Source organism: Psammomys obesus, unplaced genomic scaffold, assembly GCF_907164565.1.
Source record: "Psammomys obesus unplaced genomic scaffold, mPsaObe1.curated_primary_1811, whole genome shotgun sequence".
Lineage (NCBI taxonomy): Eukaryota > Metazoa > Chordata > Mammalia > Rodentia > Muridae > Psammomys > Psammomys obesus.
The window spans coordinates 721,336-736,164 of record NW_026595981.1 but is presented as its reverse complement, the minus strand read 5'-3'; the positions used below and the strand labels follow the sequence as shown (position 1 = coordinate 736,164).

The 14,829-nt window shown below is 54.2% G+C and overlaps 1 protein-coding gene across 2 annotated transcripts in view; it reads left to right on the top strand.

Annotated features, from left to right (window-relative positions):
* Sgsm2 (small G protein signaling modulator 2) overlaps nt 1-14,536 on the top strand; it is a 40,085-nt gene extending 25,549 nt beyond the window's left edge. Inside the window, exons 12-24 of one of the 2 annotated variants that reach the window (XM_055620114.1) lie at nt 1,019-1,153; nt 5,366-5,519; nt 6,183-6,247; nt 6,328-6,473; nt 6,905-7,033; nt 7,255-7,437; nt 10,445-10,825; nt 11,071-11,195; nt 11,552-11,634; nt 11,777-11,886; nt 13,387-13,483; nt 14,005-14,172; nt 14,362-14,536. In XM_055620114.1, coding sequence (XP_055476089.1) covers nt 1,019-1,153; nt 5,366-5,519; nt 6,183-6,247; nt 6,328-6,473; nt 6,905-7,033; nt 7,255-7,437; nt 10,445-10,825; nt 11,071-11,195; nt 11,552-11,634; nt 11,777-11,886; nt 13,387-13,483; nt 14,005-14,172; nt 14,362-14,450 — 1,865 coding nt within the window. In that variant the 3' untranslated portion in view covers nt 14,451-14,536. The remainder of the gene's footprint in view (nt 1-1,018; nt 1,154-5,365; nt 5,520-6,182; nt 6,248-6,327; nt 6,474-6,904; nt 7,034-7,254; nt 7,438-10,444; nt 10,826-11,070; nt 11,196-11,551; nt 11,635-11,776; nt 11,887-13,386; nt 13,484-14,004; nt 14,173-14,361) is intronic. The other variant, XM_055620115.1, reaches the window with a different exon arrangement.
* Nucleotides 14,537-14,829: the final 293 nt, after the last annotated feature.

Sequence of the window (14,829 nt, the reverse complement as noted above, 5' to 3'; positions counted from 1 at the left end):
CGCTTCCTGGACACTGCAGGTTCACGTCTACAGCCCAAGCCATCTTCAGAGCTGCTCCTGACACAGAAGCAGGGGCTGCATCTGAGCAGAGGGAAACCCAGAGCTTGGCTGTTGAGGGCAAGGACCTGAGGCAGCGGGGCCTCTAGGGGTCTGTCAAGAAGTGTCTGCCAGCATCATGCTCTTTCTGCTCAGTGATGCTGCAACCCGTGGGCTTTTCTACACCACACTTCATTTCTTGAAGATGGGGTCAAGGAATCTGCCAGGCCACACTGATTACTGCTAACCAGACCCCCTGCTCCTCCCTGCATTTCCTAATTTGTGCCCAAAAGTTGTGCATAGTGTTTCTTGGTCGACGGACAGGTGACCCAGACTTCACACAGATAGCTACAGCACAAATGATCTGGACAGGCTTGGAGGACTGTGCTCGGGAGGCTGTTCCTCCCAGAGGAAGCAGTCTCCACAGCTGTAGAGTGGCGGTCCCCTCAGGCTGAGCTTGGTTTCCATTTGCAGTGGGTTTCCCTCCTTTGTTCTGTTCACATCACTGTAAGGACCTCTTCCCTCCCGAGAGGGTGAGCCAGGCGTCAGGAGCTGAAATTCAGCTGAGCGACTTCCTCTTTCCGGGTGGCTCTAATAGGACCCGGGAAGAAGATGGCTGAATTTATTTAAGATGGCTCTTAACATGAGGGTTTGAGGTCCTCTCCAGGTTAAGGGCAGCCCAACTATAACCGCAGCTAAAGAAAGGAGCCATCTAGCCAGAGTCCCACCTCACCCTAGTTAGCTTTGGTGGTCTCCTAGACACACATACACCCCTCTCTTCTGTTCTTCCTAGAGAGGCTCACACACCTTCCCTCCTCTCCTAATGACCACAGAAGATTCTTACCGGCCCCCTCCCCTCTGCCTTGCAGGTTCAAGGTGACCCCAGTCTCCATGCCATTCACCTCAAGGAGGGCAGTTGGTCTCTCCTCACAGGGACTAGGGTCCTCATGCCTCTGCCTCTCTCGCTATTCTTTTTGAGCAGTCACTATTAACTACCACCACCTAGCGGCCAGCCGTGCGGCCTCGGTGGACGATGATGAGGAAGAGGAGGATAAGCTACACGCGATGCTCTCAATGATCTGCTCGCGGAACCTCACAGCTCCCAATCCGATGAAAGGTTTTTATCCCTCCCCATCCCCAATTCACCTCACCCTGCACCCTGACCCCCCCTGGGCCCACCTGCCACCCACTGCAGGGGCTCAAACAGCAGTGTTGGCATTAGGGCTTTTGCGCACAGGGCTGGTTCCTCCTGTCAGAGGCGGATCAGTGAGGACACAGGAAGTCAGACCGGCACTGGCAGAAGAGAGACATGCAGAGCAGATGGTTCTGGCTGAGGAGGGGGGCTTTCTGCTGAGAGAAAGAGAGCCTTTGGAGGAGGGCTGGCCATCTGAGGGCCTGTCAGCCGTGTTGACAAACACCAGGCAGTGATGGATCTCTTTCCTTCTCTTCTGCTGACAGGAAAGACAGCTATAGCCCTGTGCCTCTGTGTCTGACTTAACAAGACAGGGGGCAGAGGTGGGGCTGGTCAGGTCAGATGAGGGGTGAGGGTCACCATGAGAAGAGACCCCAAGGAGATTGGTGTTCCCATGTATGGGGGCTTGTGGTATATGGTACCTTAGTGTGAAGCTAGAAGTACTTACACAGGGTGCCCAGGGGCCGGTACATGTAGGGTTTGAGCAAGTGTCGGGCCTCTCCAGGCTCACTTTTCTCACTGACACTAAGTGCTATGCCAGTGATGTTACTCAGGTGTCCATGCTCCAGGACCCCAGCTTCCATGGTGGCAGGGATCTTCTTCCCTGGGGCCAACATAGCCCAGTAACTGTAGCCCACAACATTCCCCTGCCCACCAAATCCCTTTAACACAGAGCTGTCTTGGTTGGAAGGTGTGGGTGCTGTTTTTTTATCTATTTTATTTGGGTTCTTATACCTCTACCTCCCTTCCAGCCCCCCAACACTAAGTAGGAAAGAAAGAAGCTTAGAAGGGAAAGGGGATGTAGACCTCTTTAGACCTAGTTCTTTGGGGTAATTCCAGTCTTCGTAGTCAGCATATCTAGCCGTCCAGCAGTCCAGCGAACGCAGCAGCAGGATGAACCAGCAACAGCCTGCTTCCTCCTTGGACTGCTTTTTCTCGAGTGCTCTGACATTTCTACCCTTTCAGAGTCTTCAGAACTGAACTGTCCGCAGCTGCAAAGATCATGCCCCTCTCTGAGCACGCATGAAGCAATCGTAGCTAACATTGTGGACGAATGGTAGCTCATAACCACCTTTTATTTTTATTTTTAATTTTTTTTTTTTTCAGAGCTGAGGACCAAACCCAGGGCCTTGTGCTTTCTAGCCAAGTGGTCTACCACTGAGCTAAATCCAACCCCTCACAACCACCTATAAGGAGATCTGGTGCCCTCTTTTGGTCTGCTGGCACACATGCAGGCAGAATACTGTATAAATAATAAGAAAAATAAATCTTTAAAAAAAACCACACACACAGCTGTGGTCAAACTAAAAGCAGCCCCATTTCCCATACTTGGGATTAAAACAAAAACATATTTACATGACATAACTGAGTTTTTAAAGAAACCAAAACTTCCACTACAAGAAAGAGCCCCACTCCTTGGAGAAACATCAACCAGGGTCCCTGTGAGGGCTGGGGAGAGGCTCCAGGAAAGGCTGGACAGAGACACTATGGCTAGCCAAGCTCTTAGATGTTAGGGAATCCCCTCCCCCCGCCACTTCTACACCAGAGTTAACTGGTTCTCTTCCTTACAGAGAGAGCCCTTCCAGAGAAGCTTGCCACCCACTTCCCTCCTTACCCTTCCACAGAGTTCTGCTGAGAGGCACCGCTCCCTAGCTCCCTAGCCTTGTCACTCAGCCAGTAATAACTACCCTCCTACCCCTGCCAGCCAGGCCCCTGGCTCAGATCACACCCACTGCTCCTCGGGCCACCCTGTCAGCTGCTCTTCCTGCTGCCACAGTTCTGCCTTCCTTCCCAGCCCTGTAGACGGTGGCACGCCCTACTTTTCAGGTTACTGGCACACACTTGCCATCTGGCTGTCGACACCGTGGATTGGACAACACTGCCTGTTTACAGGGTGACTGGCCCTGAGTAGCGTGGGAAGGTTGAAGGCATTGCCCCTCAAACTGGCATCCTGGCAACAGAAAGGCCACTGACTGCTGGGTGGGGTTGGTTACACATGCCTGTAATCCCAGCACTTTGGGGTTGAAGGAGAGGAGGGTCAAGAGGTCAAGGTCAGCTTGAGCTACCTAGAGTTTGAAGGTTGCTCAGGCAACTCAGGATTTCAAAAGAAAAAAGAAAAGGCCGCTATAACTAGTGTTAGGACCGAGGCTTCCGATCAGACAAATTTCTAGACACGTGGAGTCTAGAGGCCTTGGAAGTAGTTCAGATATACTTTGGTAGAGTTTATGGGCTAGAGCAACCCACTGTGTAGTTCCTGTGCCCCCAGGACTTGGGGGAGGGGTACAGGGAAGTGGAAAGTAGGGATGGGGTGGGAGCTCCCCCTGCACTGCAGTCCATAATGACAACACTGTTGGGTTCTGCAGCCATTGCTTTTTCAGGCCTGCAACATGCTTGACTTGTGCATGTGACTCAAGTGGCGGGGTGTCCAGGTCTCTTCCCTCCCCAGTTTCCTGCTGCCTCCCCACAGAGCAGAGATGCTGTTCACTCTAATTCTGCTCCAGGCGCCTTTCCCTCGGAGTCCTGGGGGCTGTGGGGTTCACCCACCTTGACGGTTTGCCTTATGCTTTCCTCATGCTCAGAGGAGAGAGTCAGAGTCAGAGCTGGCCCAGCAGACCCTGTCCAGCCTGCTGCCTCACCAGTCGCTCACCCAGTCACTTCAGAGTGTAGAGTGTGCAATGCTGGCTGGTTCAGCTCCTTCCTGGAGAATTAAGGTGAAAAGCATTGACCCAGGAGATATGCCTTGGTTGTGCCCAGTTTTCTGGGCACGAGCTTGTTTCCCTCTGTGCCCACCCTCCACCTTCTGCTGCCTGCTGCCTGCCTGGCTGGGCTACTCCCTCCACCCATCCACCCCTACCCCTGCTCCCGCCACCCCTGGCCTCCTGCCTGCTTCAGGGCGCTGAGTGAGGCCCCTACCCCCACCACCTGCACTCACCCTCCCCCACCCTTCCCAAAGTCTTCAGCATGGCTTGCCGCCCCTCACTCCCAGAGCCGCAGCCCCTACCAAACACGTTCCCTTAATTTACCTCCTGGTGGAGCTGAAGGGCCAGAGACTGACACAATGCTACATGGGTCTGCGAGGGCAAGGCAGGGCAGCCCGTGAGGGGACTGCAGGGAAATCAGCTCAGCGCTCTCCACCAGGGCACACCCAGAGCTGGAGGCTGGCTATCCAAAAACACCAGACCAAGGGCTCCAGACTGTGGGAGTCAGGGTGTCTTGTAGAGTTACCGAGGAAACCATTGCTGAGAAGACCTCAGCACACACAGCTCTTGTTCTTCACTCTTTCTAGCCCTCCTTCCCTCACCATGATACCAGTCTTCCACCTCACACGGTCACTGTGTTTCATCTCTGTGGCTCCTGGCCAACATCCAGCCTGAAACGCGTTCCAACTTAGATGAGCAGGGACGGCTGAGACAGCCTCATCTACAGAAGAACAGACATCTCCAAGGGTCTGTCTTCTGACACTGCACGCTGGCATGGCCAGCTATGACTGCTGTGTTGGACCCATGTTCCCAGACACCACTTCTACCCCGCCACCCTGGGAAGCTCCCCTCCACTCCCGTTCACATAAGAGCAACCATGCTGGGTGCCCTCAGAGTAGGCCTCAGGGTGTCTGGTTTGGGCAGAAAGCACTGTCCCTACTCAGCCACTGGGCACGAGAGTTTGGAAGGCCAAGGCTAGTGAGACATAGCTTGAGCCTTCCTCAGGGATCATGGTCATTGCTACTACGGGGCTTCCACACACATTCCTGAGCATCTCAGAAGCAGGCTGAGCTCTTACAGCCCAGGCTAACCCTCGGTGTTTCAGGGAGCGGGGGCCTCTGCTCTTCAAACCTTTCCTCTAGGAAAGCATGTGTTCTCTGGCATTGGTGGAGGTGGGTAGGCAAATCACCCACAACTCAGTTTGAGTATTCCACCACATGGAAAAAGCCTTCCGTCTTCTCCAGGCTCAGGGCAAGCTGGACAGTCAGGTCCCTTCCCACTCTCTCCGTCTCCGGGTTCTCAGCCAGGCAGGCACCGCCTTATGACTTTCCACCAATGGGTGATTTCATCTGCAGCTCTGGGCAGAGGTGGGCGTGCTGCAGGGCACTTGGGGGAGGAAGCCTAGCAGGCACTGACCGCGGCCCCTTCCTGCCCTCAGATGCTGGCGACATGATTGAGATGCAGGGGTTCGGACCCAGCCTGGCAGCCTGGCACCGAGAGCCCCTGTGTAGCCAGGGCTCCTCCTGCCTCTCCTGTTCCTCCAGGAGCTCCCCATACGCAACCCCCAGTCACTGCAGCTGCACTCCCGACAGGTAAGTGAGGGCAGGAGCTAGCCCCTGCCGGTGCATCTACCCATCCATGTACCCTCATGTCCTTACAGACTACGCCACTGGCCTCCAACTCACTGAGATCTGCCTGCCTCTGCCTCCCGAGTGCCGGGGTTAAAGGCCTGGCACTTCTGTGTTTCTAAACCTCAGTTTTTTTTCCCCTGCAAAATGGGGTCATACCACCTCCTTCCTCGAGCAGGTGAGGACCATCTGAAAGCCCAGGGTTGTGACTCCACACAGTAGATAACAGTACTCTACTCACTTTCCCTTTATAGACATAGTCCCTCCGGCAGGCTGTGTGTCGGGGAGCATTCAGTGTTACCTCTGTATGAAGGCAACATGGAGGCAGTTTGATCCCACTGACTTCACCTGTCACATATTTTTTAACCTACCATTTCTGGTGATCCTGAGGCTTCTCCACCATACATAAGGAAATCAAGATTCACCAGAGCCAAGTTTGTTCAGTCAGGCCCCCACAGCCACGTCCAGGGTGGCAGGGCTGGAGTCGCCGCTGTACTGCCCAGCTCTGTAGCCTGCCCTCCTTGTGGCCCCTAGCATCTTGTCTGCCTCTGCACCCTGTATCATCAATGTCAGCCCTTCCTGCCAGGGGCTATAATCCCCTCCCTCTGAGCCAGGATGTTTCCACAGGTTGCCCCTCAGGCTGCTGTGTGAGAGCATGAAGAGGCAGATTGTGTCCCGGGCCTTCTATGGCTGTGAGTGCGTGGTGAGGTGGGGCGCCGGGGCTGGGGGTGGGGAAGCACCGCACCACACTTCCTTCTTGCCCACACTATAGGGCTGGCCTACTGTCGCCACCTCTCCACAGTGAGGACCCACCTGTCAGCACTGGTGCATCACAACATCATCCCACCGGACAGGCCCCCGGGGGCCTCGGGGGGCCTTACCAAGGATGTGTGGAGCAAGTACCAGAAGGACAAAAAGGTGCCCATTGGGCTTCCAAGGACAGAGGCTGTGGGATGGGGCCTTGGGAGGCCATAGTTATGCACAGCTGCCTGCTGTAACCTGAATGGTCATCTGGGGTAGGACATGGTAGGGAGTTGGGCAGACAGGCCAGACTGATGCCGTGGATGGCTGGATTATCAGTGCACAGCTGACTCTCATGTACATGGGAGGGGACTTGAATAGTGATCTGAGACTGACAGATCCTCTCCTGTTAGAGCTGTTTCCTGCCCTGTGAGGAAGGAGGTGGGACAAGGTCTCTCTTACAGCTATACCCAGGGAACTCTGGCTGCCCTCAAGCAGGGTTTGCCGAGGCTCAGTAAAGCCACTGAAGCCCAGGGCCAGCTCTCCCTGGGAGGTGCTTGGCCACAGTAACTGGGCGGTGCATAGACTTTCCCCTCTGGATCACTCAGAACTACAAGGAGCTGGAGCTGCTGCGGCAGGTGTACTACGGAGGAGTGGAGCACGAGATTCGCAAGGAGGTCTGGCCCTTCCTGCTCGGTCACTACAAGTTTGGCATGAGCAAGAAGGAGATGGAGCAGGTAAGGGAGCTTGCTCTTACAGAGCCAAGGAGAGAGCAGGCAGGCAAGTGGCCCCAGGGAGGGAGCATGGAAGCTGAAGTCCCTCCTGGCTAGAAACAGCAGAGGAAAATGGTAGTGGAGCAGCCCCGTGCTCCTCACCTGAGGCCCTGCTCAGTGCCTGGCCGCCTGAGGAGGCAGCCCTGGGCACCTCCCCTCATGGCCATGGTGTGGTCTGAGTACAGGTGGACGCAGCAGTGGCAGCGAGGTACCAGCAGGTGCTGGCAGAGTGGAAGGCCTGCGAGGTGGTGGTGAGGCAGCGGGAGCGGGAGGCTCATCCGGCCACGCTCACCAAGTTCTCCTCAGGCAGCAGCATCGACAGCCACGTGCAGCGCCTCGTGCACCGCGACTCCACCATCAGCAATGATGTGAGCCAGGGAAGGGCTGGGGGAGGGCGGGGCCCCACCAGCCTTGTGGGCACATGGGCGCTCAGCCGGGGCCAGCCTCAAGTACTGGCAGTTGGGCCCTGGGCAGACACTTCATGGTCAGTGTCTGAGAATTTCAGCTGAGGAATGGGCAGCTGTCTTCCAGTTAGCATCAGAATGAGTCCTCAGGCATGACTTGTGATGTGTTCAGTAGGGAAAACGGGTCTTTCAGAATTCAGGGAGGCTTCTCCCTTCTTGTAGAAAGAATGTGAGGTAGCCACGAGTTCCCACGGGTCCCAGTGAGATCAGGATGTCTGAGCAAGTGTGTCCCATGCCTGGCTTCAGTTTCTAAACCTCTCCATTCCCTTGCCTCTGATTGATTATGGAAAGTTGTTGGCCAAAGAACAGAGGAGAGGTGAGAGAGCCATTGCTCTCCCCTGGCAGGATCCTTTCTCGGTAGTTTTCTGTCACCTTGTATGCAGGGGTGGGAAGGGACTGTAGATGGCCCGGCCTGCTGGTCCTGCTGCTCCCCACATCTAAGTTTTTTCTCCTCTCCCCAGCCCTGATAAGGGTTTCTCTGTGCAGCCTTGGCTGTCCTGGGCTCTCTTTATAGACTGCCTGCCTCCGCCTCCCGAGTGCTGGGATTAAAGGCGTGCGCCACCGTGCCCGCCCGGCTGCCCCTTCTATCTTGAACTGGCCTTACCTGTCATCCTGTTTCAACCTCCCCAGTGAAAGTGCTGGCCTTTCAGGCAAATCTCTGTATTTACCTGGCATAAATTGTTTTTATTTGTATTTATGTAATATTTTTTAGGCAGGGTCTCACTCTGTAGTTCTGAAACTCAATATGTAGACTAGAGTAGCCTTGAACACACAGAGATCCACCTGCCTCTGCTTCTCAAGTGTTGGTATTAAACTGTGTACAACCATGCCCAGCCTATAAGTGGTTTTGTTTTCAAGATTTATTTATTTTATGTGTGTGTGTGTTTTGCCTTACATGTATTGTCTGTGCACCATATGTGTGCCTGGTACCTGTGGAGGTCGGAAGAGGGGATCAGATCCCCTAGATTGGAGTTATGGATGATCAGGGACCACCATGTGAATGCTGGGAATCTGAAGCCCATTAGTTTGTATGCTAAACTCACATTAAAATTAAAAAGCCAGGCTTGATGTCTCATATCTGAAACCCCAGGATTCTAGAAGTAGGATGATCAGGAATTCAAGGCCAGCCTTAGCTACAGCAGAGTTAGAACCGTTCTGGGCTATGTAAGACTGTTTCAAAAAGAAGAAAGGGCCTCTTTAGATAATTTGTTCTTGATACTTTACTGATCACGAGTGTTAGCAGAAAATACATAGTAGAGCAACACTTAAAAGAATATAACTCCAGCCAGAGAGCTGGCTCAGCTGAGCAGTTAAGAGCACTGGCTGCTCTTCTGCAGGTCCTGTGTTCAATTCCCAACACGCACATGACCGCTCATACCCAGTGTGTAATTCTAGTTCCATAAGATGCCCTCTGCAGACCTCCATGGGCACCACATGTATGTGAGGCACAGACATCCATGCGGGCAAAAGACTCACAGATATAAAATAAAAATAAACATATTTTTAAGTGTCTAACTAAAAGATACATTCTCCTCCCTGTGCTGCTCCTGATCCCTTGCTCTTGAGCACACTTGTGTTCTGGCATTTACAAACACCTGAGTGTGGGACGGTGAGAGGGCTCAGCAGGAAAAGGTGCTTGCTGTGTAAGTCTGATGACCAGAGTTTGCTCCCAGAACCCCCTCACAGGCGAGAGGAGAGACTGACTCTGCAAAAACTGTCCTCTGGGCATATGTGCAGCATGACACACACATCACCTACCTACCCCCCCGCCCCACACACCCCCGTAGATGCAGAGTCATAGTAAGCACATAAGAACAAGTCTGAGCCTGTTGTGTACTCCTGTAATGCCAGTACCTGGAAGCTGGGCAGCAGCAGGCCAGCCTGGGCTACAGACTTCCACAAATGCGGCTTTACTCAATGTTTCCGAGTTCTTGCCCAGAGTGAAAACCTGTAGCATCCCTTTGACTACACTGTCCAATTAGAAAAAGATCAGGGAAAGGCAGTGTGTGGGTGCGTCGTTTTCCGCAGGACTTGTTCAGAATGGTGGGCTTCCGGCAGTCAGTAGATTGTTTCCTTCTACTTCTGCACAAGTGTCTGGAGACTAACATTGTTTCCTTTTACTGCTACACTTTGAAGACGAATGTGACTGACTTGGTATTGCTACAGAAGTTTCCTGTCTTATCTGCTCAACATTCAACGCCTAAAATAAGAACTTGCTATTCCTAAAAGGCAGTTCATTCTCCCCACCACACCTCAGCAGTCACGTTCCGGACTCCCGGGCAGCTCTCCAGGGCTCCTTTATGACTTCAGGACTTTGTAGAATGGCTGGCTACCAAGAGTTGGAGCTTAGGGGCTGGAGATGGCTCAGCTATTATGGTCACATACTGCTTTTTGCAGAGGTCAGTTTCTAGTGGCCCTGGCCTTGATGGGCACCTGCCCAGGTGCACATACCTACATGCAACACATAATTTAAAAAAATGAATCTTTCAAGAAGCATGGGCGGTGGTGATGGCACGCCTTTAATCCCAGCACTCAGGAGGCAGAGGCAGGCGGATCTCTGAGTTGGAGGCCAGCCTGGTCTATAGAGAGAATTCCAGGACAGCCAGGGTTACACAGAGAATACTTGTCTTGAAAAAACAAAAAACAAAAACAAACCAAACAAGTGCCTCTGCTCCCCCCCCCCATAGCAGCCCCCAGAAGCTGTGGAGTGCATTGAACAAGCATGCCTGTCTTTTTTGCCCAAAGCCTGTTCTCTTGGTTGGCTGGGTCAGAAGCCAGTTTGGTGCCCAGGGGCTGTGTTGGGACTTGAGGGTGGGAGGAAGAAATGTGGAAAAATCCCCCTTCCCAGCTCCATGCTGATCCATGCTGACCCTGTTGTGCTGGATGGGCCACCGTCTGTTTACCCCACCAGGTGTTTATCTCTGTGGACGACCTAGAGCCCCCGGGGCCTCAGGACCCTGAAGATCCCGAACCAAAGCAGGAACAGGAACCAGGAACCGGGATTCCCGGCGCTGCCGCCGCAGAGCAGCAGTCAGTGGAATTTGACTCTCCGGACTCTGGGCTGCCTTCCTCCCGCAACTACTCTGTGGCCTCAGGCATACAGTCCAGCCTTGATGAGGCCCAGAGTGTGGGCTTTGAGGAGGACGGTGGTGGAGAAGAAGGCTCCGAAGGGCCAGCCGCTGCGGCCCACACTTTCTCTGAACCCCACCATCCAGGCGAGGAGCAGCCTGCACCTGCCAGTGAGCTTGAAGCAGGGGAGGAGCTGGCCGCTGTGTGCGCCGCAGCCTATACTGTAGGTGGACGCTCCCTGACACTGCTGTCAGAGCCCTGACCCCCTAAAAACCGGGGACTGGCCGCAGGGGGGAGCGGGTAGGGTGGCAATCCTGAGAGAGCTCTCTGAGCGTCGCCGTCGCCGTCACCAAGAGGCCACTGTTCTTGGAGCTCTCTTTGTTGGCTGGGCTTTCTTTGTTTGGGTACCCTGCCCCAACCTGAGAGTGGCGGGCCAGCCCTACCTCTGAGGGACGCCCACTCTTCCAGATAGAATTACTGGACACCGTGGCCTTAAATCTGCACCGCATAGACAAGGACGTGCAGAGGTGTGACCGCAACTACTGGTACTTCACGACCCCTAACCTGGAGCGGCTCCGAGACATCATGTGCAGGTACTGCTGGCGGCGGGCTATGGCGGCCCAGCCTGGGCACTGCCTTCCCCTGCTGCCCTGTGTCAGGTCTTCCGCATCCCTGCAGACCCCCTGCATCCCGCAGCCTTCCGGATGCGTCCCTGCCTTCACCGCCCTTTACACCACACTGCGGTGGCCTTCCGTCTCCCTCGCTGTCCTCTAATGAAGTGCCTTGGTGACAAAGGTCATCGCCTCCTAGGGTAGAGCTTGTAGGAGAGGTTTCAGGGTTGTGGAAAGAAAGGCTGATGTGGACAACAGAATGTTGTAGGATCCATGTCTATGACAGTCCCCAAAGAAAGAGAATGACATAGCCACAATGGCCATCTCTGGCATTTCAGCTACGTGTGGGAGCACCTGGATGTGGGCTATGTGCAGGGCATGTGTGACCTCCTAGCACCTCTCCTGGTCATCCTTGACAACGGTAAGGGACGGGGCATGGGGCTTCCCAAAGTGGAACTTGGTTCCAGGTGACAAAATGGGAGAAAAGGATGATGAGTTTAGAAGGTGTGGGCTGTTCCCCAGTCTTCCCCGGGTGTCGCGGGGACCTCATTCCCTTCTCACAGACCAGCTGGCCTACAGCTGCTTCAGCCACCTCATGAAGAGGATGAGCCAAAATTTCCCCAACGGGGGTGCCATGGACACCCACTTTGCCAGCATGCGTTCCCTCATCCAGGTGAGTGCTGCAGCGGCCTCGGGGGGCCTGCTCATCAGCCACAGGGAGGAGCTAGAGACTGGGCCAGAAATGCCCTTTACACATCAAGTTTACTTCACATTTATTTACTTTAGGGGCTGGTCTTGAATTTGTAGCAATCCCCCTGCCTCTGCCTCCTCTGGGATTACTGGCGTGTGACACCAATCATAGCTGAATTTCCTTCATTTAAAAAAAAAAATACTGCCAGGCAAATGCTTGTAATCCCAGTACCTGGGATGTTGAATCAGTGAAATCAGTGGTGCTAGGCAACAGCATGAGAACCTGTCTCAAGTAAAAATAAGTAACTCAACAGGGCTGGAGAAATACCTTAGTCTAGGGCCGAGTTTGAATGCAATAGTTTTGTTTTTAAAGTCATACAGTGGCTTATGATCCCAGTGCTGGGAAGGGGACACAGGCAGACCCCTGGTGTCTCTGGCCAGAAGACCGGCTTTGAGTTCCAGGCCAGTAAAAGACCTTGTATCCAAAAAGTGTTAAAAGGAAGGTGGACGGCACTGACAGAATGGCCCCGAGGCCCCTGGTCAGCGCCACGCAGTATGCCCGTGCACCCTGGTTACCCGTGAACACACAGAGGCACGTACATGCAAACACTGAGTTAATTAGTTGGGGCTGGAGAGATGGCTTCATGGTTAAGAACACAGGCTGCTCTTCCAGAGTTTAGTTCCAGGGTTAGTCCCCAGCACCCACATGACAGCTCACAACTGTTTGTAACTCCTGTTCCAGGGAATCCAATGCCCTCTCACACACGTACATGCAGGCAAAACACCAATGCACATAAACTAAAAGCAAATAATTTTTTAAGTGAAATAATTTAAATGTTTAAAAACAAAGTCTAGAAGCTGGGTGTGGTGGCACACGCCTGTAATCCAGAACTCAGGAGGCAGAGGCAGGTGGATCAATTTGAGTTCCAGGCCAGTCTGGTCTACAAAGCAAGTCCAGGACAGCCAAGGCTACACAGAGAAACCCTGTCTCGAAAACAAAAACAAACAAAAATGGCTTCGGGTAAAGTGCTGTCTACACATGAGACCTGCGTATGGGGAAGGGATCCTAGAATTCCTGAGCCCTACAACTCTGCCCAGGCCAGGACTTGGGGCCCCATGCCCCACTAGGGGGCAGCCAGAATGGCTGGATCAGCTCATACCATTGAAGAACTGGGTTTCACCCCCAGCATGGCACAGATAAATACTGTTATCGGTGTTACAAACTGAGCAGCAATGTGTACACATGCTTGAGCCTGTTTTGGTGAGAAGTGGGGTTGATGTTTAAATCAAATGCCCAGAAACTGGAGTAACTGGAAAAAGAATGCAGCTGAGGGAGAGAGGAAAGGAGGGAACAAGAACAGCAGGACACAGCTGCCAGTGGGGCAGACATGGCAGTACAGTGGCATGGCTGAAGGCAACCCAGGGCTGTGGGGGAAGGTGGCGGAGAAGCAGCTCAGGTCTGTTTCTCCCTCTCCCCCTTGAGATCTTGGACTCAGAGCTATTTGAGCTGATGCATCAAAATGGAGACTACACCCACTTCTACTTCTGTTACCGCTGGTTCCTGCTGGATTTTAAAAGAGGTAAGAAGTGGGTAGGCCTGGGCATCATGGCACATGCCTACAATCCCAGCACTCCCGAGCACAGCAGGAGGGTCACCAGGAATTCAAGGCCAGCCTCATAAGTAGGATGGTGGGACTGTGGTGGCCAGGGCAGGCTGAGAGCTCTCTTCCTCTAAATCAGTGGTGTTCCAGCTTTACTGCGTACTGTGTGTCTGCCCTGCCCTGCCTGTCTTACTAAGGTTGTCTGGGCCTATGCTCTCATATGCTTGTGAGGCATCTCCATGGCACAGGCTGGGTTCACTTTGTCACAGGGACCTTGTGGAAACTACAGCTTCCCTGAACACTAATATTGGGGAGTCCATGGCGTCTGCAAGAATCACCAAGAGAGGGGGTAGGCGCTTGCTCTGGGGTATAGCCCCTATTCTGGAGCCAGGCTGAGCCATGGGTGCGGTGGGGAGAACCCAGCGGCTGGCGCTCACTCCACGAGGCACCTCCAAGCCCCGTGCCTCGACTGTTCAGTGCCAGCTCCCTCCTGTCCCCAGAGCTGCTGTATGAGGACGTGTTTGCAGTGTGGGAGGTGATCTGGGCGGCCAGGCACATCTCCTCGGAGCACTTTGTCCTGTTCCTCGCCCTGGCCCTGGTGGAGGCCTACAGGGAGGTCATCCGAGACAACAGCATGGACTTCACTGACATCATCAAGTTCTTCAATGGTATGAGCTGACCCAGCCATCTGGCTGCCCCACTGGGGCATGGGCCAAGTCCTGGCCCAGGCAGGGTGGGAGGCCTCAGGAATCCTAGGGTCCCTTCCCCACAGGCAGGCGGCAGGAGCAGGGCAGGCAGAAACTAAGCAAGGGTTTCCCTCCCCCCAGCCTCCCCGTAATTGTCCCTGTTTCTCCCAGAGCGGGCTGAGCGCCATGACGCCCAGGAGATCCTGCGGATTGCCCGGGACTTGGTCCACAAGGTGCAGATGCTCATGGACAACAAGTGAGGGCTGCAGCCGGGGGGAGGAGAGGCTGTCAGAGCGGAGAGCCCTGAGCTCCAGCAGGGAGAGGCAGAGGTCACCAGAGCCTAGACTGCCTCACCTCATACCCCACCCCACCTCTGCCAACCCCCCCACTCAGCTGTGTAACCTAACAGAGTGACTGTGAGCCTGAGATGTGAGTGTCAATGTGGCGCTGCCAGGCAAGTCGGGGTCAGGATGCCTGTGGATCACATCTGGGTGGGAGGGGTCGGCTTCGGGGAGAGTGGCCGCCTGGGGGACGCCTCTGTTCTCCAGTCAAACAACTTAGAATAGCCCCACTGCCATCTGCAGCCTCGGCCTGGACTGTTTCCCACTGGCTCTTCCCAGGCAGCCTGGGCCTGAAAGG